A 22396-nucleotide genomic window follows, 5' to 3' on the forward strand; every position below is an offset into this window, starting at 1 on the left:
CTCCGGGCCGCCGCCCCCGCGCCCCGCCGCCCGCCCGCCCTCCCGCCGGCGGCGGGGCCAGTCCGCGTCCCGGGGGGCGGGCGGTCAGTCCTCCTCGGGCTCCTCGGCCTGCAGCAGCGCGCCGGGCGGCCCGGCGGCGGCCGCCTCGGCCTCGGGGGGCGGCTCGGCGCCCACGGCGGGGGCGGCGGCGGCGGCGGCGCGCTTGTCCCGCTGCTTCTCCTGGATCTTCTTCATCTCGTCCGAGTACTTGCAGAAGGTGTGGCCGAACTTGGCCCAGACCTTGTAGGGGACGGTGATGGAGTTGCGGTAGGTGGGCTTCACCTCGCTCACCCGCATGAACACGCCGTACTTGTTGGAACCCACGTCGAAGAAGAAACGCTTGTTGTCCACAGTCAAGGAGGTGCCCTCGGGCAGCTCGGCCGGCTCCTCCTCCACGCCGTAGTCGTCGATGAGCTTGGCCAGGGCGTCGCGGAACTCGATGAGGCCCTGCGCGGGCAGCGCGATGGTCTGGCCCTGCGTGGAGCCCAGCCCCGGGCCGCGGTTCACGGTCTGGCGGACGCGCAGGAAGCGCCCGCGCTGGTTCTCCTTCAGATCCATGTAGTACTTGCGGTTCTCCCGCACCAGGAACTCGCTCTTCAGCGCCCGCCGGGGCTCGTCGGCCGCCTGCGCCAGCTCGGGGGGCTGGCTGGGCCCCAGCTGCGCGTAGTGCTCGATGAAGTCGCCCAGGTAGTCGCGGAACTCGACGGCCACCGACATGGAGAGGGTCAGGCGGCTCTTGTTGCCGCCCGCGCCCACCTCGGCGATCTTGAGGAAGCGGCCCTTGGCGTTCTGCTTCACGTCCAGGTAGAAGCGCTTGTTCTGGATGTCCACCCGCTTGGAGGCCAGCTCCTGCGTCTCGTGCTGCAGCCCGCCGCCTGGGCCCCCGCCGCCGCCGCCGCCGCCGCCCGGGCCGCCGCCGCCCGCGCCCGGCCCCCCGGCGCCCGCCGCGCCCCCGCCGCCGCCGCCCTGCTCGCTGCCGCTGTCTCTGTCCGCCATGATGCCGCCGCCGCTCCGCCGCCGCCGCCGCTCGGGCCTCGCCCGCCGCTGCTCGCCCCGGCGCGGCCGCCCCCGCGCCGCCGCCGCCTCCTCCGCCGCCGCCGCCTCCTCGGCCGCCCCCGGCCGCCGCCGCCGCCGCCTCCTCCTCCTCCCGCCGCCGCCGCCGCCGCCGCTGCTGCAACAGCCCCCGCGGCCACCAGCCGGCCGCGCTCTCGCGAGATCTGCCGGAGCGAGGAGAGGGCGCGGGAAGGCGGCAGAGAGCGGCCCCCGCCGCCGGCCGCCCCGGCGAGCACGGCGGCAGTGCCGCGCCGCCGAGCGGCCGCCGCGGGTACTGCAGCTGCGCGCTCCCCCCGCGCACCGGCGGCGCCGCGGCCGAGCCCGCTCCGGGCGGCACCGGCACCGCCCGGCCCCGCCGCTGGGCCCGCCGCTGGGCCCGCCGAACCCGCGCGCCCGCACCCCGGGGGCAGCCCGCGGGGCCGGGAGAGCCGCCGGGTTCGTGCTCCCCGCAGCGAACCGTGCGGGAGAACGCTGAGCAGCGGGCCCTCCTCCCGGCTGGGATGCCCGGGCGGGATGGGATGTGATGTGTGTTTATTCGGGGCTGGTGATGGAGTGAATTAATCGGCCTGTGGCGTGGCGCGGGGCTCGGAGGCTCGGGAGCGCCGCGGGGATGCGGAGCGGGGGGATCGGGCGTCCCCCCGCAGCGGGGGTTTGGAGGTGGAGCTTGGAGGTGGGGTCTTGGAGGCTTGGAGGTGGATTTTGGAGGTTTGGGGGTGGGTTTTTGAGGTCTAGGGGTGGGTTTTGGAGGAGATGCTTTAGCTTCTAGTCCTTGTTTCCAAACCCTCAATTTTAAGCCAGCTCCAGCCCAAGTAAGGATGTTTTCTCCTGATGCTGCAGGCCAGGAAGCAAACTGGTAGGATTGGTCTGTTCCCTACCTGCTGCTTCCAGGACTGCTGACTTCTGGGGAAGGCATGGATGTACCTCTAGCATCCCAAACCCCCTGGAAGTGTTGCACAAAGAGTGGTGCTATCAGGTGAATTTTGGGGTGGCCTGTGGAATGTGCTTGGCACACAAATGGATTTCTCAAGGAGACAGGGAGTGAACTGCTGGGACATCTTGCTGCGTTAGAGGATGCTCAGATATCGCAGGAGGAACCCCAGCCTGCCCCATGGCTGTGGTTAAAGCCGTGGTGATGGCGACTCCATGGGTAATAAAAAAAATACACAGAGAAACAGTTTCCTTTTACCACAGAAACAATATTTCAGCACGGGCTGAGCTGCAGCTTGCCAGCTGTCGGAAAGCCCTGAGTGCTGGGGGTGTGCTGTGCTCTCCGTGCATGCTGGGTTTGGTTTTCAGCCTGCCTGAACTGTCCTGGGTGTTTCCTGCGTGTCCAGCTTGGCATCCCCACGCCGCCATCCCCATGGCAGGCTGCAGGCTGGTGCTTTGGCAGCCCCTCTCTCCTGATTTGCTCTTTTTATCCTCAAGTCAAATGACATCAAACAACCGAAGCCGCGGCCTGTTGCTGTCACCAGCAGGTGTCCTTATGGATGAGCCATGCTTTATCCATGTGGCACAACTGGGAACTGCACGAGGAGTTGTGTTTGTGCCCTTGTGGCCGCTCTGTCTGACTGGGGTGCAGTGAAAATCGCTGGTGCTGAGAATGCTGGCCAGCACTGAGGTTATTTTTCCTCCCCAGCACAGGCCAGTGGTGCCTTTTCAGGAGTGGATGTGCTCCATGTGGATACCAACAATCCTGGAACAGCCTGCCAGTGTTGGTGCTTTGGGGGATGATGTTTCGTGGGATTCTGCTTTCCCAGCACTTTTCGGTGTTGGAAGTCACAGCCACCACCTAATGCTCTGATTTTCTGCCTGAATTTGGCTTGAATAAGGCATTTGCTTATTGAAGTAAACAAAACTAAGGAAAACAAGTGTTTTTCTTCCCAAAAGACAATTTTTTCAATGGGAGCTCTACCACAGCAGCCCACCCTGGGGACCCACAGGAACTTAAATTGGTCTGCCCAATGTTAAAACAAGATCATGTGGCCAAGGCAAGCTTGGGATGGCTGCTGTATGAGGCAAGGTGCAAAATAGGATGGACCAGGGTGATGGATCAGTGCAGGAGGCAGGGGATTCCCTCCAGACATTGTCCATGTTTGGATTGGGATCTTGCAGGGAGCTCCTGGTCACCGGCTGCCCATCCTGGCTGCTATCAGTGGCTCCCGTGTGGTTATCAGCCTGCACACTGTGCTGCCTCTGTGGCTTCTGCTGAAACCCATCCCAGACCTCTTTGCTCTGAAAATCACAAATCTTTTCATGTCCAGCCCCACAACTCTCAGTTTGGAGATTTCACAAGATTTTCTAACAGCTTCTCTCCTTCCATGTGTCTCTCAGTAGCAATTACACCCCCTTCAGCCCTGTTCTGATAGCCTAAATGAGACCAAATTCAGGTAGCTTCCTCTCATAAGATAATCCTCCTTTCTTTGACTGTTGTAGTCATTTTCCACATCAGTTTCAGTTCTTTGGAAAGATAAGGGAAAAGATTTTCAGAGTTGTGGCTGGGATTTCAGGCAAGATCAATGGGCCTTTTGTTTTGAAATCCAATTCAGTGGGCTTTTAGGAACATATCTGATCATTAATGTGAGCATCTCAAAGTTTGGAGCCCCAGCCTGTAATCCAGCTACGAAACAACAACTCCGCTGACTCCAAGAACTTGTACAAACATTTATAATCAACAGGAGGCAAGCTAAGAGCCATTCAAACAAGAGATAAGATTAGTAGCTGAAGTGGCTGGGCTGCAATTGTTATTGTGCAAGTCAAAGAAAAGGCTGTCACACACGGGGGATATTGCCAAGCAAGATTCATTTGAGTCGCCGAGTCATTCTTCTCTCACCCGCTGGCTGAGTTCTCCTGCAGATCTGCTCAGGCTGTTGGGTGATCTGCTGGCTTAGGAGGTGACTGAGTTTAGACTTTTTACCAAGTTGTGTCAGATATTTCCCTTGGTGCTGTTTTTGTCTAGCAAGAAGTCTTTCCACCAGGGAAAAGGGGAAAAGGAAAGTTCAGAGAACTTCCTGTGCTGTGATGGGAGTTGGAGCACTGAAGCACCAAAGCCAAGCTGCTGTTGCCATCTCTCAGATGCAGAGCACTCAGAAGGATTTTACAGCCACAGAGGGATGTCTGGGGCTGGGTGAAGGCTCAGAGCAGCCCCTGAACAGGAACCTGTAACAGGATGGTGAAAGCTCCCTTTGCTTTCCATCTGGGTCCTCCTTGGAGCCTGCCTTTGGAGAGAGGAGTTCAGCATGGCTTGTCCACTGCTTTGGGGCATTGCTTACCCTGTGAACAAGCCCCATCGTGTGCAGCAAACAAGAAAGCAGCACACAACATATGAAAGTCATTTGGGAAGATGGGAATGATGAGCGGCGCACACAATAGCGTTGCTATTAGGATCTGTCGATCCTAATTAAAAAAATACTTCTCAATGAAAATTATTTATAAAAAGAAATCACAGTGACCCTAAATCAAATTATTTGTGAATGGTTTTTAGTCTCCCAGATCAGTTAAAACTCCTGTGTTAGTCACTGGACGTCATCCAAGCTACACGCTGAATGAATAACATCCCTGCCAAATTTCATTTTTTTTTCACCCTCACCCAGTTTGGCACAGGACAGTTAAAGTCATTTTTCTAAATATCTTTCAGAACATCAAGCGACTGTAAAATAACAATGGGAAAGCTTGGCCACGGACAACTGCAGCCCTCCAGTTGGAACCGCTTCTCTCCAAGAGAGCAGCTCCACTCCCTTTGATGATCTGTGTTTTGGGGCAGCACCCAGGCAAGGATTCCTGCACGGGGGAACCGGAGGGTCACTGATAACCCTGCCAGGGAGCCTGGCTTCCAGCTGGTCCACAGTGGGGCAGGGCTGCGTCCACATTGCCCTGGGTACAGGGTTGGTGTCTTTTTGGCCACCTGCTGCAGGGTGACATCCTGAGGACGTGTCAGCCATTCCTTGTCCACAGCGGAGGTTTCCATGGTGAGCAGTAACGCCGCCGCTTTTGCTCACTCTTCAGAAACAAAAAACAAACAAAGAAAGAAGGAATCAGTGACTGCACAATGGCAGAACAAGTTCCTGCTTCTTGTGTCTGCAAAGATAAAGGGCTAATTCTTCTAAGCGTTATGTGATGTCCTATCCAAGTGAATTAAGTTTGGGATTGTTTTCACCATGGCTTGTTCCGACTCCAGTGTGCTTCCTCTTCTCCTTTGACTGGCCTGCAAGTCCCCCACTGCCCTTTTCTCAGCTGGCTTCCCCCTCATTTGTTCTTTCTGACCATGGAGGTGTTGTCACCTGCAGAGAGTGAGGACCCTCCCCAGTTCTTGGTTCTCAGAGACATTAAGAGGGCAGCATGGTTCTCCAGCTCCCCACGTAATCCAGGAAGTGCTGGCTGCTCTTCTGTTGAGAGCTAGCAACAAATGGCCACCAAATTCCAATCTTGCTGGTTTCCAGTGAGAATAATTTATAAACCCAGGGCTCTCTGCTCCTTGTCTCCTAAGGAGGAGCAAGGACTAGAGCCCAGCATCATGTGCTGCAGCAGCAAAGGCTGTGTCACCCGTGTATGTGACTGTTTCCCAGTATCCAGGTGGCTTCTTTGCCTCCAGTTGAACTGGTGTGATGCCTGGGTGGGCCTCCCCCTTCCCTTCCCTTCCCTTCCCTTCCCTTCCCTTCCCTTCCCTTCCCTTCCCTTCCCTTCCCTTCCCTTCCCTTCCCTTCCCTTCCCTTCCCTTCCCTTCCCTTCCCTTCCCTTCCCTTCCCTTCCCTTCCCTTCCCTTCCCTTCCCTTCCCTTCCCTTCCCTTCCCTTCCCTTCCCTTCCCTTCCCTTCCCTCTTCCCATGCCCATGGCATTGGCTGGGAAGGTGCTCTGTCCACAGGGATGTCCAGGTTGGTGGGCACAGCTGGCTCACAGGCACAGCTGCTCTGGCTCCTGTGACCAGCAGGTTCATCCTTTTATTAAGATGACAGCACCTCCTGTTTTTGCTCTTTGATTCCTCTTGTTTTCATGCTGCCTTGCTGCTGTCTCCAGAGCTGTGCCCAGATGCTCCTGTTGTTCCTCCAGCCATGACTGCTGGTTCTGGACTTGCACAGCCACGCAGCAAAGCAGCTGACACCTTCTCTGCTCCTGCTTTTCCTTCTGGGCTCATGGACATGCTGGGGGTTGTGGGCTGTGAATCCATGCCCTCAAGGCACATTTTTGGGAAGTGTGCTTTAGAAAGCACTGGCTGACACTGTCTGCAGCATTCTGGGTTTCCCAGCTTTGCCTGATAGAGGTGCAATCCCCCTCCTGTCCACAATGCCTGCCTTATCCTGCCATTAATTTGCAGCCTCTAAAGCAGTTGGATCACACCAGGTGGGGTCCCCAAGATGCCCAAGAGCAGCCCAGCTGGTGCAGGGTCCCAGAGGAGAAAAGGGTGGGAGAAGGCAGGGAGAGGTCTTGGCTCCAGAGACTCCCAGGTATGAGTGTGCCTCGGACCTCCACACCTCCTCCTGCAGCCAGGGGAGCTTTCTGGCCATTTGCAACTTCTGGTTTTGAGGTTAATACCCCAGCCCCTCCCCAATGCAGCTTTTTGCAGGCTGTGGTTCTTTCTCAGATTATTTAAACCCCCTTTCCTTAAAAACTATGTGAGGATGTTGGAATAGATCTTTTGCAATCTGTTCCCAGGGAGCAAGGGTGCTCGTAGAGCTGGGGTGGAATGGGCTGATTGCTTCCACGTGGGGCCAAAGAAACCCCAAACATCTGTGAGGGCAAGAAGGAAGATACAGAACAATCACAGTTTTAAAATGAGATTCAGGACAAATCACAGTTTACCAGTTTTACATCCAAGAAAAGGATGCTTTGACTTTTCCCCAGACGTTTTTCTCTGAAGATGCTGACCTGGCTGTTGCCACTGGGAGAGGATGCAGTGAATCCTCAGCTCTCAGGTGGGCTGGCTGCTGCCAGAATGACACAGTGCTGGGGTTTGACCCCAAATGGCAGCTCAGCACCATCATCCACTCACTCACTCCCCCTGATGGGATGGGAGAGAGAATCGGAAGGAGGAAAGTGAGACAAACTGGCAGCCCAGATAAAGACAAGGAAAGAAAAAGCTACATGCACCAGCAAAGCAAAGCAAGGAATCTGTTCCCTCCTGCCATTGCAGACAGGTGTGCAGGCACTCCCAGGACAGCAGAGCTGTGTGCTCTGGGATGATCTGCATCAAGGGAAATTCAGGCTGGATATTAGGAAGAAGATTTTTACAGAAAGGTGATAAAGTTCTGGAATGGCTGCCCAGGGAGGTGGTGGAGCCCCCATCCCTGGGTGTGTTTAACAAAGCCTGGATGTGGCGCTGGGTGCCAGGGTTTAGTTGAGCTGTTTGGGCTGGGTTGGACTCAAGGATCTTTAAGGTCTCTTCCAACCCAGTCTGTGAATTCTGTGACTATCCTTTGGGTCAGTGGCAGCCAGCTGTCCTGGCTGTGTCCCCTCCCAGCTCCTTGTGCACCCCCAACCTGCTCACTGGTGGGGTGATATGAGAAGCAGAAAAGACCTTGGCTCTGTGTAAGCCCTGCTCAGCAACAACAAAAACATCTCTGTGTTATCAGCCATGTTTTCAGCACAAATCCAAAGCACAGCCCCACAGCAGCTATTGGGAAGAAAATTAATTCTACCCCAGCCACAACCAGCACACAGAATCCCAGCTCCCCATCCTCTGTGGGGTTTGGTTTACATGACTCTGAAAGGAAAACTCTCCCAAAACTCACACAAGGAAGAGCAAACCATGCAGATGGAGCTGTGTGGGGCAGACAGGGGCTCAGATCCCTGGCTGGATTGCAAGCAGCTGATGTTCCTTTGGTGGAACCTTTTGTTGCATGCAGATAATTCTAGGCCCTGCACCCACCTAGTGATTTTAGTGCCCCTGGTTTTGAATCCTCTTTTCCTGTGGTAGTAAGCAGCAGCCACAAGGCTAATGGGTGTATTCAAGACCTGTTCTAGCAGTGTTAAACTCATTGCAGAAGCTCAGGACCTGCCTTTTGGCTCCTGGGGGCAAATGTGTGTGTGAGTGAGTGAATGCAGCCCTGCAGGCACAGCTGATACCTAAAGCAGTAATTTCAAGGATGCTACATAAACCCAGGAATAGAGCAATACCTACCTGGAGGAGAGCAGAGGCACTGGAACTTAATTTAAACTCTTCCAACTCCCCTCCCTCCCAATTCTAAGATAAATGGACACAAACATGCCCTGGAAGCTCTTGTGGAGCCCAGCCAGAGATGGGCAGGAAGGAGCCAAAGGCAAATCCACAGCTTGTCTTGCTGTGCAGGAGGCTGGGAGAGGTGTTTATAAACACCTTTTCTGCTCACAGTGCTCCTGGCCCCTCTCTGGCTCATGGCCAGCCATGGCCCTGCTCCAAGCTTGTTTTGCAGTGTTTCATCCCCCGTGCTTTGCCTTGGTGCTGAGGCTGAGCAGGGGCTTGCCCTGGGAGCAGGTCCATGCTCTCAGAGAGGGTGTGAGCTGCTGTGCCAGCCCAGGAGACAGGAATTGTCCCTTCAGAGCTGTTCCTGGAGGTGGCTCTGAGCTTTCACACTGGCCCTGTACTTGCTCTTGCTGTGTCTGGGACAGGTGATGTGTTCCATGGGGTTGAGCTTTGTCGAGGGCTGGGCTCTGGGGTGGGGCAGGGGTCCCACAGCCCTGTGGGGTGGGCACTGACCCAGGCAGGGGTCCCACAGCCCTGTGGGTTGGGTACAGATGATGCTGGTGCTGATGCTCTTTGGCAGTCTCATCATCAGGACAGGAATCTGGTTGGGTCCCTGGGATAAAAACACTTTATTGACTGTAAACAAGCCTATTTTCACAGAGACTTCTCAGTCTGGCCTGGAGAATGTGGGAGCTTTGGTCCAGAAGAATTTATAGCTTGTAACTTCTGAACTGCTCATTGTGCACACAGGAAAACAACCAAGGCATCTCATCTCACCAGAGCAGCTGGTTGTGGTGGCAAAGCCTGATTAGAGGAGATACAAGATGATCTCTGAGTGTGATTTTGTGGAGTGAGGGGTAACAGGACGAGTGTTTGAAGCCATTCTTCAGGTACTGCAGCACTGCTCTGTCCGTCTGTGGTCCTGCCCCACACCTGGGAGGAGGCATCTGCTGGAGCCCAGTCCCTGTCTTTTCCAGGAGGATAAAGCTGTTCTTTAGCCATACTCCAGTGCCTGCCCTGGTAGGAAGTCACAGCTGTCCTTCAAGGAGGATGAAGGTCTCACTGTGCTGATCCATGGAGGTATGGCCAGATTTGCATTCCTCCTGTGGGAGGCAGGTGTGATATCACCCTTTAAAGGTCCGTAGTTTTCTATAGAGGAAGAGAAAAGCCAAGTTGGCTTTTCATTTTAAGCTTTACCAGAAGAAAAGGGACTGTGGTGAGGGGTTATCTAAGGCAGCACAGTCTCTTGTCATTCACAGGGTGATGAGGTTGATTCTGGCCCTGAGGTGAAGAGAGGCCCAGCTCACAGCTGCAGGGTCCTGTGAGCCTGGCCTGGGTGCTGTGACAAGGAAGAGTCGGGCACTGCTCCTTTTCTGTCAGTGACTTCCCACGGGCAGCATTAAGAATTGTTGTACTGTAGCAGGGGGATGTCTCAAAGTATCAAAGTTTATTCAGTAATTATTTAACATTTGCCTATATCTCTTTCAGAGCTGCTCTGGGGGTATTTTCTGGAGCATCATTGTGGCTCTGGGTGGGATTCTTTTCTGTCCTGTTGAGATCTGTATGGGATTTAAAAACCTGGGATTCCTGCTCTCTGTGGCTTATCTGGAGACTACCAGCTCAAAAAAGCTGTCCCAGAACTCATCCCAGTGTTTTGGATTTTGCTGAAGAGATGTTTAATTGAAAACTTCTTAGTCCATAAGCCAGACCCTTACCACAGAGGCAAAATCTTTTTACTTTTCCCTCAAAGATGCCATGAGTGAAATGATGAAGGTACAGAATTTTTCCATGCTCTGGTTTCTCACAGAGCAAATTGGCTGCAGAGTCCACTCTGGCTTGGTATCAGAAGGGAAAAACCTTCACTTTTATGAGGTAATTCCTTGGTGTGCTTTTAGACCCACAGGTCCCAGCTGGGGCTGTGCAGAGACTGAAGGACTGAAGGAGCACAGACTGGATCACACCAGCAGGAGGAGAAAACCTTGGCTCCCCTAAATCCTGCTGCTGGGGAGAGCAGGAATTGCCTGGTGCCAACACAGAATGCAACCAGCACAGCAAGAAATTCTTCTCCCTCCCCAGGGGCCATGAGGGGGTTTCAGCCTCTCACAGTGTCCAGATAGAGGAGCTGGTTTGAGGATATTGCTTATGGGAATATTTTGGGAACTCATTAAAAAGAGAATTAGAGGCCAGCCCTGGTGTGATTGAGATAAGGTGGTGTGTAAATGTGCAGGAGACATGAAAATCCTCTCAATAATTAAATTCAATTAATTGTTTTACAGCTGCTCAGCAAATACCATGAGGTTCAGGTGGGGAGATGCAGTGCTGGGATTCCACAAGGTTTGGATGGAGCAGGTAAGAGACTGTGGTGTGTGCAGCACCTGGTTTGTGCTGAAGAGGAAAATTATTTACAAAGCAGAAGTATTGGCAAACTGGCTTTGCTGGAGACCTGTGGGACAGTGAGCCAAGAGCAAGTACAGCAGCCACAGCCCCTTGTTCTGGGGAAAGCAGTGCAGGGGGCTGGGGAGGAAAGGAGCTCTGACCCCTGTGAGAGGGAGTTAATTCTGCATCTCAGTATGAAAGCCCTGACAGCAAATGGCATCATAAAACAGCTGCTTTAATAAGACAGAATAAAAAGAAGGATCTGTAATAGCTTGAGGAACCAAAAAGGAAGAACTTCTCTCCAGGGAAGGGATATGTGCAGCACTGGGGAAAATCCATCCTGGGTCCATCCCACGCTGCACAAATGCAGGGTGCTCTGCATGAGGTTTACTTGCCCTTGATATTTCTCTTTTTACTCTGCCTTGTTAAAACAGATGTTTTATGAAGCCTTTTGCTGTTGGGCACTTCTCACTGAGACTGGAGAGACCCCCACACCACATCCTTCCCCAGCCCAGGGAGTGTCCCTGAGGAAATGGCTGTGCTTGTTGGGGGACTAGGGACAGACTCACTGCTCCCCTCAGAGCAGAGCCAAGGCTCTGCTGCCTCCCTGGCCATCCCCAGCCTGGGGAAACAAGAGGCTTGTGCCAGACCCTGCTCTGAAGTGCCTCACTCAGGTCCCCATTGCTTCCCTGCATGAAGCAGCAGTGACTCCTGGAAGGGGACAGCAGTGCTGCGTGTTGTGTAGGGGCAGCCAGCATCACCCCACGAGCTGGGGGCTCACAAACAGCCATGCCAGGCTGGGGAGAGCTCACAAATGCCAGAGTGTCAGGGTCCTGGCAGGGGCAGTAGGATGGAGCCCTGGGATGCTCCTGGCTGGTGCCTGCTTGCACCATGACTGCTGCCAGGACCAGATGAGGGTGACCACGGCCCCACTGGGCTCAGCCTCATCAACCCCAAACAGTGCAGGGCCCCTGTGCCCATGCTGGGTGGTCTCCTGGGGATACACCCCCTCCTGGGGAGGAAAGACCACCTGGATATTCACCCTCAGCCTCCCAAGCTGCTCTATAAGGCCCCTGCCCTGTGTGACATGTCCCACCAAGGGGACTTGGGCTCTGTCACCCTTGCACCTGCCCTCCAGGTAGTTCTTAGCCATTAACTCAGCCCTAAAGTTCCTCTCAGACAGACTAAACAAGGCCACCTCCCATCATCCCTCCTTTTAGTGCCCTGTCCCTGCCCCAGTGAGTCTGTGAGTGTGATCCAGCCTTCAGAGGCAGGAGCAGCACCCCTGGGGCAGATAAGTGTTGGTGCTGTCAGTGCCCCATCACTCCTGCAGCAAGCAGAGCCTCCCACTGAAGCCTCTGTCTTGTCAGAGCTGGCCTGGCATCCTTCCTCTTGGGTCTGTGCTGCTCAGAGTGACCCCAAGATGGGCAGGAAAGTCTCTTTTCCCAGCCCAGTGCTTGAAGAAGGAGTCAGAGCTCTTCAGTTCTCGGTCTCAAGGTTGTTTATTGTTCCTTATCTATAAAATTCTTTCTACTGTTCAGCTGAGGTCCTCTCAGCAGGTCAGACAGAGGCACTCTGCCTGCCCTGGGGCAGTGTTATGTCTTTATACTAAAAACTACGTGTACAATATTTACAATTACTTTCCAATACCTATCCCCTATGTTAGACAGTGAGCTTCTACTCTAAACCAATCTGTAAGTGGCAACATCACAGCAGAAGATGGAAGCTAAGAAGAAGAAGGAGAAAGGCAGGACATGCCCAGATTCCTCCATCTTGCCCCCTGAACCCCCATTCTAGAAACCCCAAAAATCTATTTTTCACCCTGTGATAAATTCACTATCATTCTACTTAAACTGTTGTGGCTTGCTGATCTTCATCTAAGGTTGGTAACTTGCTCCATGGGTCATAATCAAACCCACAGGGGCATTTTGGGCTCTGTGCCAGGGTCTCTGAGCCCCTTGGGCAGGGGTCTTGGCTGCTCAGGACAGACAGAGGGATGTCCCAAATTCCAACACTTCCCAGGGGATGAATTTTGGGTGAGGAAATCCAAATTGCTGTCCCTGGCTGTGCAGGGTTAATCTCAGTGGAGATGCATGAGCTGCTGTGTAGGAGCATCGGGGCTAGGACGGTTGGGATGGACGGAGATGAGAGATCTCTGCAGCCAGGTCAGGAACTTGGGGTTTATTGCAAAGGGCCGGGGTGCAGGGCCCTGCTGGGAGCTGCCAAACACAGCTGGAGCAGCCTGAGAGAAGAGAGAGGGAGAGAGGATGGGAGGGTAAGAGAGTAAGAGGGGCAAAAGAGCGAGGTTCTCATTACAATACAATAAATCTTCTTCTGTGTTGAATATTCTGATTCTCACTAACCAATGTAGTACAAAATACAAATCCTACAGCATTTACATACAGCCTATAAGAATTATTACATTACCACACTGTGTTACATTTTAAACCCTAAAAACTCCTCTTTGGGCCCTTCTGCCAAGCTGGCAGGGTCTGCTCTGACCCTTGGGCCTGTCTGCAAGCAGAGGGTGTTGTTCCATCAAAAGGGGATCACCTTCAGCTGGCCATGCCATTGTTTTCCAGTTGTTCAGTAACTGAGGGATCTCAAAGCTTGCTTTCATTTCAATCTCGCTTATAGTTTCCATATTCTCAAAATCCTTTGCCAAGCAATCATATTCATAAAGCTTTCCTGTTTCATTTTCCCCAGCAGTGCTGCCTGTGTCCTGAGCTCCAGGCAGGAGGTGCTCAGCAAAAGGCTGAGGAGGGAAAGCCTGGGAGGGCAGCGTGGCCTGGGGTGCTTGGGAGAGTCTGGAGGTGCCCAGGAGGGAGGATCCAGCACGTGCACGTGGGTGCCCACGGCTCACACAGGGAGATGCAGCAGATGAGCTGCCTTGCTCGGTTTGTAGCCTCCCACTGCTGTTGCACAGGCTTTGCGAGGAGGAGAAGGAGCTGAAAATGGAGCTGAAAATGGAAACTTGAGGCTCAGATGCTTGGAGGGGCTCAGGAGCCCGGCTGAACCCATCACTCCTCAGGGAAGCAGGAGCTTCTGTTCCTCCTGGGCCCTGTGTCCTTCTCTCATGCCCAGCACAGAGCGAGACATTCATGCTCCACCTTGGAGCAAAAGTCATTTTCATTAACTTATTGAGCAAAGGAGACATAAAGACACAATTTAATTGCAAACCACAGGATTACAGTGTGAGATGAATTGAGGATAGAATGAGGGAGGAAAAGAAAAAACAACTTGGTCTTATTTTTTAATTTGCACCCCTTTAGCTGGCAGAGGAAGAGCTGGGTGAGGACATGGCAGTGCCATGGTGTGCCCTGGTGGGTGGGATCCAGCATTCAGGATCTGGCTACCTCAAAACTGGTTTGGACAGTCCCAGTGGCTGCAGCTTGGCCCCTGGTAGGTGCAGGATGAGAGCCTGGTGTGCAGGGAGCCATGGGTACTTGTCCTGTGGGTTTCCTGCCTGGATTCAGCTCCTGCTGCCCTGGGTGTTGCTTTTGGAGAGTGCAGGATGTTCTTGGGAAGTGCATGGCAACAGGAGAGCACCAGGAGAGCAAACAGGGCTCCTCTTCAGCCCCTCACATGCAGCAGCACCCCTGACCTCATCCCAGCTCTCCTTGCAAAGGGCAGGATGGAAAGGTGAGGGATGAGGCTCTAGAACCCCTCCAATCCCCCTGGCTTCTTGCAGAAACTGCTAATTAAAGAGCCCATTTCACCAAACGATTTTTTTTTCTGATGTGAAAACTTTTCCATAAGGAACTAGTCCCGAATCCACCAACTCATTTCACATTTATTTTAAATCTCAGCTTTATATTCTGTAGTTTCCTCCAGGGCTTGATTATCTTCTCAGTAAAAGCTCTGTTGTTCTGGTTTGTGGGACCTATATTTAGCCTTGCCCTCAGGTCTGTGCACCTCTCAGTGCAGGGCTCAGATGCTGCCACCCGAGCTCCTGGGCTTTCCTATTTATTTGGGTCTATTAAACAAGTTACCATTTCTGTAATATCAAGGGCATTTTCCAGCCACAGGCTGCCTACAAGCAGTAACTTGTTGCTGCAGAAATGGTCTCCTGGATCTCAGAAGTAATTTGGAGAGGGTCTCTTGTCTAACAATGGCAAATTATGTTTAAACAGGGAATCAAGGGCAAAGCCAAAGAGCCTTGTCCTTCTCTCTTATTGTGGTGGTATCTCAAGTCCTCATTCCCCATGTTTCCTACACATGTAATAAGGCATACACCCACTCAGCATATTTTTACATAAAAATACACAAAACAGGCAAAAGTGGGAGGGGACTTTGCCTATGAAGGGAATTCAGAAGTGCACAGGCATACCTGCTGCCCTGGTGTGGCTGCAATTGTTATTTGATACACAGGGGGGTGTAAGGAGGTTGTGCGGAGAGAAAGGAGAGAGTGAGAAAGAGAGAATCATCTGAGTGGCTGGCAGTGAAATCCAGCCCAGGGAGAATCTCTGGGATGGAGGGGTCTCTCAGGCTGGGATACACCATCCTGTGGGGAGCATTGCTCCCACTGCTGCCATTTTCACCCTGGCATCTCTCTGGTGACACATCTCAGCTCCTGGCACTGCTGTCCTTCTGGGGGACGTGAAACGCTGCCTGGCTGATCATCAGCTCCCTGCCAGTGTCCACCTCTGCCAGTGCCACCACAGGAACCCTCTGGCTCTGGGCAGGGGTGCCCTGCAGAGGCTCCTCCGCCCTGAGTGGAGCCCTGCAGGAGCTGGAGCTGCTGTGGATGTGTTGGGTGCAGCTGTGTCCAAGGAACGAGCCAAGGCACGCGACAGCAATGATCCACGAGCAAAATCTGGGTGCTGCAACATCTGATTGGAAGGCTGGGAGGAAAAAAAGGGAAGGCTGAATTGTTTATGGTTTGTTTTTCATTCATCATTCCTGCTTGTGTGGGTGGACAAGGAGTGAATGAGTTTCTCGGGGAGGGCAGCAAATAAAAGAGGCACACATTTCCTTGAAGGATGAGTAGATTTTTTTTCCTTCCTACTGCCGAGGTGAACATGTCACAAAGGGGCTGGAGGCAACCCCAACAGCTTCTCTCCCAGGTGGAGGAAACCACTTGCTTTTGCTTTTGATTTTCTTCCCTTTGATCACCATGTGCCAAGAGATAAAAGGTTTTTTTTGGGGTGAGTTTCATCATAATAAAGTCCTGCTTTTTCTCCCTACAGCAAATGTTCTCAACTTTTCTTGGGATTGTTGAGCATCTCATGGGATTACAGTGGGTCAATGCTCTCCCAGAGGGAAGGATGGGTGGCTGGATCAGGCCTCTCTCCCAGTTTCTGGGAGAGAAATGGTGCCTACACCTACAACCCTCAGTTCTGCCTTCCCCTGGTCTGGAAGTTGACATTAGCAGACGGGAGATAGGCAGATGTAGATGATTTTTAAGGTTTCTTCCAATCTGAGCCATTCTCTGATTCTGTGGTCAGTCAATGTCCAGGCTGGAGTCTCAGACTGAGTGTTGGGCTTTGCTTTTCCCACACAATTCCTGTGTTCATCATTCATCACCTGCTATTCTCACACCTGGGGCTGTGATGGTGTCCCCCTGGTGCCAGGAGTCTGGTGTGTCCTGGGGTAGGGCTGGCTCCTGCCCCACATGAACATCCCCAAACTGAACAAACCAAATCCTGGCAGGGAAGACATGGAGGTGGGAAAAACTGATTGCAATGGGTTTTTTGGCATTTGTGGGGCTTTTGTGAAACACCTGATTGTTGCAAGGAAGGAATGTCCCATAGGAGGGAAAGCAGGGTTCCCTTGGCTGGAGTATGGGATGTGTCTCCTGTATTTGCCATCCTCACACCAGCAGGGCTTGAGGCTCCCTGCAGGAACCAGGATAGAGCTGGGAAGGGCTGGGGGAGGTGGGGAACACCCTGGAAATGCAGGCATGGTTCTGAGGCTGGCCTGAAATGGGCAAGAGCTTAGCACAGCCCTGTGCTGGATAACACAGGGAATGGCTGGGCCTGTCCTAGGTTGGATATCAGGGAAAGGTTCTTCCCCAGAGGGTGCTGGGGGCACTGAACAGGGAATGGGCACAGCCCTGAGGCTGCCAGAGCTCCAGGAGCCTTTGGTAATGCTCCCAGGCACAGGGGGGGATTGTTGGGGTGTCTGTGCAGAGCCAGGTGTTGGAGTCAACGCTTCCCCCTCCAGCTCAGCACGTTCTGTGACTCTGCTTTGTTCCTCCTCACACCAAAAACCCCACATGGGATTTGCAGGAACACATCTTCAGCTTTCACAGAGGGGTCTGAGCATCTGCAGCCTGTGGAGGATGCTGAAGAAGGACAGCCTGGCTGCCAGTCCTTGCAGAAGAGCTGCAGGGCTGCCTGAGGAGGGGAGGGACCCTGGGACACTGCCCTGTGCACCAGGCAGGGCTCTGTGCCAGCAGCTCCCTTGGCAGAGGCCAGCAGAGACCTGAGAGGTGCTTTGTTTTCAGGCATCTCTGGGAAATTGCAGGAACAGAATTGAAGGAGGTAAAAGAGAAACCAGCCCCCACAGCACTTGCCTGAGGAATGAAAACCTCTGATGGTGCTGCTGAGCTCTGGTGGGATCCAGACAGGGTGGGATCCAGGCTGAGCTCAGACTCTCCATCTCACTGCCAGGATGGCAAATATGATGGGTTTTCACAGCAAGGAGGGAGGGGAGAGATGGGCTTTAAAGAAACCACAGATCTCCCGGGTCCCTGCCAGCAGTTATCCTCAACTGAAGGAAAATATTTTTAAAATCGTTTATTTCGGCTTCATTCTCTCAAAGTCAATGTTCAGGTTGCTCTGGTAACTGCACCAAGGACCTTGCTTTATTTATTTCATATGTCAAAATGCCCAAGGACCTATAGAAAATAATGATTTTCCGTTTATATGGGAAGAACAGCATAAAGGGGGGATAGGGATTTAGTCCTAAAGCATTTCTGAAATGATAAGAGAAAAGCAAGTGTCTCAAGTGATGAAAACCAGAGTTAGGCTGAACAACAGGAAAAATACTGCTCAAAGGAGATGTGACCAGTGCCTTTTTTTGAGGCTAAGTGTTCTGGACTTCAAAATGCCTCAGAGACAAAGAAAACCCTAATTTTTCTAAATTACCCCAGAGGCCTCACAGGTATCTTGCACTGAATTACTCAGTGAGAGAACTGCTGTGGTCTCGCTGAGATTTCAGCCTGCAAAATCAGACAAGGATTAGCAACTCAGCTGCCTGGGCATGAAAGTGCCCTTTCTGCTGAGGGCCAAGGCAGAGCAGGCAAGCTCCAGATCAAGTTATGCTATCGGGTATCTCCTTCCTTTGCAGGCAGAACCTCAGTTGCTGTCTGAGCAAAATGATAGGGAGAGGGGAAATTCCACAGAGATTTATGTCAAAAGATGAGAGAAGTCAGGTGGTTTCCCTGCTCCTCTGAGCAGCTTCCTGAATTTAAAATGCTGCTCTTCCCTCTGCCTGGGAAACACTTATGCTCCCTTCTACTTCCCCCTGCATTTCTCTGCAGTTGGGCACGGTCACCAATCAGGGGAGAGAGAAAGGCTTCAGAAACCTCTGAGACCAAAAATCCACAGAAAATCACGCTTAGAGGGGAAGAAATACAAGGAAGTGAATGGTCCCTGAGCCCCCTGTGTGCACCGCGGCCCCGGAATGGGAACGCCGCTCTGAGAGCGCTCCCAGAGAGGGGAGAGCAGCGCTCGGGGCCGGCAGCAGGAGCCGCAGAGCCCCGGGCGCGTGTGCGGGGCTGTGCCCCGTGTGCCAGCCGTGGGACAGCGCTGCCTGCCGCCCCGAGCCGGGCAAACACCGGCAGAGGCGACGCCCCACGCCTGGGCTGGGCTGGGCACAGCCGCTCTGCTCCCTTCCCGCTTTTCCTGATGGTTCTGGCTGCGCTACGTTAAATGGAAAGCAAATCCCGATCCTGCCATCTGCGCTGCTTTGCTCTCACTGATGGGCTCAAAGACACAGCTCTTGTCATCTCATGAGGTTTGCTGGAGGGTTTCCCTGGGGGTCTAAAGGCTCTGGGGCCATTGCAGTCTGCGCCCAGAGCCATCGCCCTGCCGCCTCCAGGTCACCTCCGTGGGATGGGGCTATGGCCGCTCCCCTTCAGCGCGGAATCCAGTGCAACAACAAGCGCCACAAAATCCCCTGCTGCTGCTAACTGAGCATCTCGGCTCCCTCCCGCACTGCCTGGGCAGGCGAGGCTTCGGGAGCGCAGATGCCTCAGGATCAGCCTCGAAAATAAACCCAAACAAGCACCTTTTGGGGCTTAAAGCGACTCCTCCTGGAAGCCACTGCAGGGAAAAGCATTTGTTTATTAACGAGAGGCAGCAGGAACAGGGCATGAAAGGCGGCTTTGTCTCCCCGGCCGCTGCGTGTTCCGTTTGTCTCTATGTTAATGCTTTTCCTTCAGGTGTGCAGGGAATCTCGGGCACAAATCTCCCAGCTCCATAAAACCATCGGGCACAGAGGAATCCCCGGCTCCCGAGCCCTGCGCATCGCGGAACCCCCGTGTCACCTGCAGCCGCCCCCAATGAGCGCATCCTTGGTTTGCTCTGCGGGGAAAAGGGGGGCTCTGCGAGCGCCGGGGGGCTGCCGAAGGGCCGCCTCCATGGCCGGGCGGAGGGAGCGCGATCTGCCTCCATCCCCGAGGACCCCAGGGACGCGGGGATCCCCTCCGCAGCGGGCATCCCCGTGGGGAGTCCCCCGGCAGGGAATCACCTTTCCGGGGGGGTGCGGGGTCAGCATCCCGGGGGCAGGGGCGGCTTTGGAGCATCCCGCCTCCTCCCCGCGCCACGCCGCGCCACTGCCTGTGCCGGTGCCGTGCCGGTGCCGTGCCCTGCCGTGCCGCTCCGTGCCGGTGCCGTGCCGCCCCGCGCCGTGCCGTGCCGTGCCGTGCCGCCCCGCGTCGCGCCGCTCCGCTCCGCCCCGCCGCGCCCGCCGCGCCGCAGCCCCGCAGCCCGGCCCCGCAGCCCGGCCGCCGCCGCAGGGCCGGCGGGCAGCGAGCGGCAGCCGGCGGCATGAGGCGCGACCCGGCGCCCGGCTTCTCCATGCTGCTCTTCGGCGTCTCCCTCGCCTGCTACTCGCCCAGCCTCAAGTCGGTGCAGGACCAGGCGTACACGGCGGCGGTGGTGCTGGAGGGCAAGGTGCAGTCCGTGGGCCCCCCCGCCGGCGGCAATGACAGCCGCGGCGCCGGGCCCGCCGGGGGTGTCCTGGTCAAGGTGCTCGACCTGTGGCCCCTCAACAGCGGGGGGCTGCAGCGGGAGCAGCTCATCAGCGTGGGCTCCAAGGCGCCCTGCTTCAAAGTGAAGCGCAACCACCGCTACATCTTCTTCCTGGAGCCCACCGAGGAGCCGCTCGTCTTCCGCACCGCCTTCGCTCCGCTCGACACCAGCGGCAAGAACCTCAAGCGGGACGTGGCGCGGATCCTCTGCGCCGACTGCGGTACGGGCCGCGCCGCGGCGGCGGGGGGCGGCGGGGGGCGATGGCGGAGCGGCGCCGGGGGGCGATGGCGGAGCGGCGCCGGGGAGCGCTGGCCCGCGTCCCGGGCAGCCGCGGGGCGACAGGTCCGCACCGCTCGGACCTGCGGGGGACAGGTGCCCGGCGATCGGCTCCCCACTTCAGCCCCGGTGGGCCCCGGGAGCCGCGCCTGCACCGGGGGAGAGGCGATGCGATGCGATGCGATGCGATGCGATGCGATGCGATGCGATGCATACGATACGATGCGCTCCGCGCGGCCCGGCCGCCGCAGCCGCGCTGCCCCCAGCCCCCGGGCCCGGGGCTCCTCGCTCGCCCCGCTCAAGGTCCCGCAGCCCCGGGCCGGCCCCGCGCCAGCAGCGCAGCCCCGGGCCCGGTGCGGAGAGTGCCCGCAGCCCGCGACCGCCCGGTGATGCCGTTCAGGAGCCCCCGCTCTGAGCGCGGTCCCGGTGCTCTCCCCTCGGGGGTCTCGGCTGTTTTAGCCCTGCCGGGAGAGCTCCCGGCCTGCGGGGGCTCCGGTGGCTCCGGCCGCGACCCCCGCCCCGGGCGCGCTCCCCGCTGCGGAGGGGCCGGGCCCGGGATGCGGGGCTGGGACAGGGGCAGCGCTCCAGGTGTGCCCTAAGAGCCGGGAAGTTTTGCTTCTTCCAAAATAACGGCCTCGCGGGGGGGAAGTTGGTTTTTCTTTTGTTCGCTCCGCGCATTTCGGTGTCTCCGATCGCGGCTCTCGTGCGGTGGCTGGTGCTGTTCTTCCAGCACCTCTGGAAACGCGGTTATGAAATGACTTCAGCGGGAAGCGCCCGCCGGAGCGTCCCTGCTTTTGTTCCTGGGTTTTCCTCGCCGTCCTCTGGCAGGTGAACACCTGCGAAGGGCTGGGCGGTGGGGACCGGGCGAGGACAATGCCTGCATTTTCCCAGGGTTTGGATCCGAGCTGACAAAAATGCACGGCTGGCCCTTCATCCAGCCTGAATGCTGGATACTGTGTCACAAAATCTGGAGAAGGATGGTGTTAACCCGGAGAGCTCTGAGCGCCGTGCCCTCAGCAGGGGTTTGGATTCCTCGTGTTTGCTGTGTTACGAGGATACACAGGGTGTAGCTCCAGGGAATCCAGGCAACCCACTCAATGTCAGTACACTGCATCCTCATCAGGCTAATTGGTCTTTTGCCTCATTAAAAGCAAGGTACTTTGTCAAGTTATACTTAGCCCTGTAATGACCATATGTGTTCTGCTCCGTGGTGGGTGTTGTTGTGGTATTAACTGGGTGTTTCTGGGGCAAATACTCTGCCTTTTGGGACTGCTGACCCCACATTGTGAAAGCCAGACCTGTCTCTTTTTTTAGTTATCCAAAAGATAAATTTAGAAGCTTGCGTTTCCTGGGAGAAAGGTGGAACCTTGCATATCATAATAATGTTGTTGAGGAAAATGGGCTAGGACTGTGTGCAAGAAAACTAATTTGGGAGACACTAATTTCATGTGCATCTGTATATGGGCCATCGTGGACAGAGAGGATTTAGTGAAAGAGCTGTGGTAGAGACGAGAGGAAAGTAAATGGGGGAATTTCTCAGGACTGTGGTCTCGCTGTCAGGGGAAAACACAGCAAAAGGTATGTGACTTTTATTGTTTTTAATTTATTTTTTAAATCAAAAAGGATTCTGAACCTGTGCATCTCTGAGCAGCAGGGTTTGGCTTGGAGGGGAATGAGGCTGCTCCGTGGCCTCCTGGCTCAGGCCCAAAGCGTTAATGTGTGGGCTGATGTAACAACAAGTTAAGGGTTGTCATTCTGTCGTGACACCTCCTTGGAGCTGATGCTTTTGTTTCTGTGTGGCTCTGACAGGCTCATTCGGCTTCCCTGGCTGAGGGACACTGCAGATTGGTGGGAGCCTCGTCTCAGCAGAGCTCGATGGCAGATTCCAAAGGAAAAATAAAAGCTGGTGGTGGGGAAATGTCATAGCCGTGGTTTGGTTTGGTGATGAAGATGAAATGGGAGACTCAGCTTGCTGAACTGGTGGTTCCCTGAGCACTTCATGCTCTTGGTCCAGCTGGGAGGTTACACCTACTTCTGAAGGTGACTTTCCTGGCAGGAAAGTCTGATTTGTAGCACCCGAGCTGCTGGGAAGGTGTGGGAACTGGGAACCGATGGTTTGCCTTCCTGCTCTGTGGTTTGTGCTGGGAGGGGAGATCCAAAAGGGTGCAGGGGTATTGCTGCTCATGGGGGTGATGAGAACTCCAGAGCTGGCAGGGGGTGAGGGGCACTCTGAGGGACAGCTGGGCTGCAGCTGTGTCAGGGATGTTACAGAGCTGGGGGACACATGCTGGGGTCACTT

At 55.1% G+C, this 22396-nt stretch overlaps 2 protein-coding genes and 1 long non-coding RNA gene across 4 annotated transcripts in view; 2 read left to right on the top strand and 1 right to left on the bottom strand.

The window, feature by feature from the left end:
• Nucleotides 1-84: 84 nt before the first annotated feature.
• Nucleotides 85-1035, bottom strand: PURA (purine rich element binding protein A). Its single transcript, XM_063168351.1, has one exon. The coding sequence runs from the start codon at nucleotides 1033-1035 to the stop codon at nucleotides 85-87; it is 951 nt and encodes a 316-aa protein (XP_063024421.1).
• A 4976-nt stretch (nucleotides 1036-6011) lies between these two features.
• Nucleotides 6012-15601, top strand: LOC134424642 (uncharacterized). Its single transcript, XR_010029466.1, has 2 exons — nucleotides 6012-9135; nucleotides 9223-15601. It is a non-coding gene; the product is annotated as an uncharacterized LOC134424642 (long non-coding RNA).
• Nucleotides 15602-19588: 3987 nt separating this feature from the next.
• The window catches only part of NRG2 (neuregulin 2), a 161456-nt gene continuing 158648 nt past the window's right edge, over nucleotides 19589-22396 (top strand). For both annotated transcript variants that reach the window (XM_063168537.1, XM_063168538.1), the window contains exon 1: nucleotides 19589-20041. In XM_063168537.1, coding sequence (XP_063024607.1) covers nucleotides 19618-20041 — 424 coding nt within the window. In that variant the 5' untranslated portion in view covers nucleotides 19589-19617. The remainder of the gene's footprint in view (nucleotides 20042-22396) is intronic.

Source organism: Melospiza melodia, chromosome 14 (genome assembly GCF_035770615.1).
Source record: "Melospiza melodia melodia isolate bMelMel2 chromosome 14, bMelMel2.pri, whole genome shotgun sequence".
In the NCBI taxonomy this organism is placed as follows: Eukaryota; Metazoa; Chordata; class Aves; order Passeriformes; family Passerellidae; genus Melospiza; species Melospiza melodia.

Bases quoted from the DNA above. Each gene is read 5' to 3' on its own strand.
- PURA (XM_063168351.1), bottom strand. From the start codon at position 1,035: ATGGCGGACAGAGACAGCGGCAGCGAGCAGGGCGGCGGCGGCGGGGGC.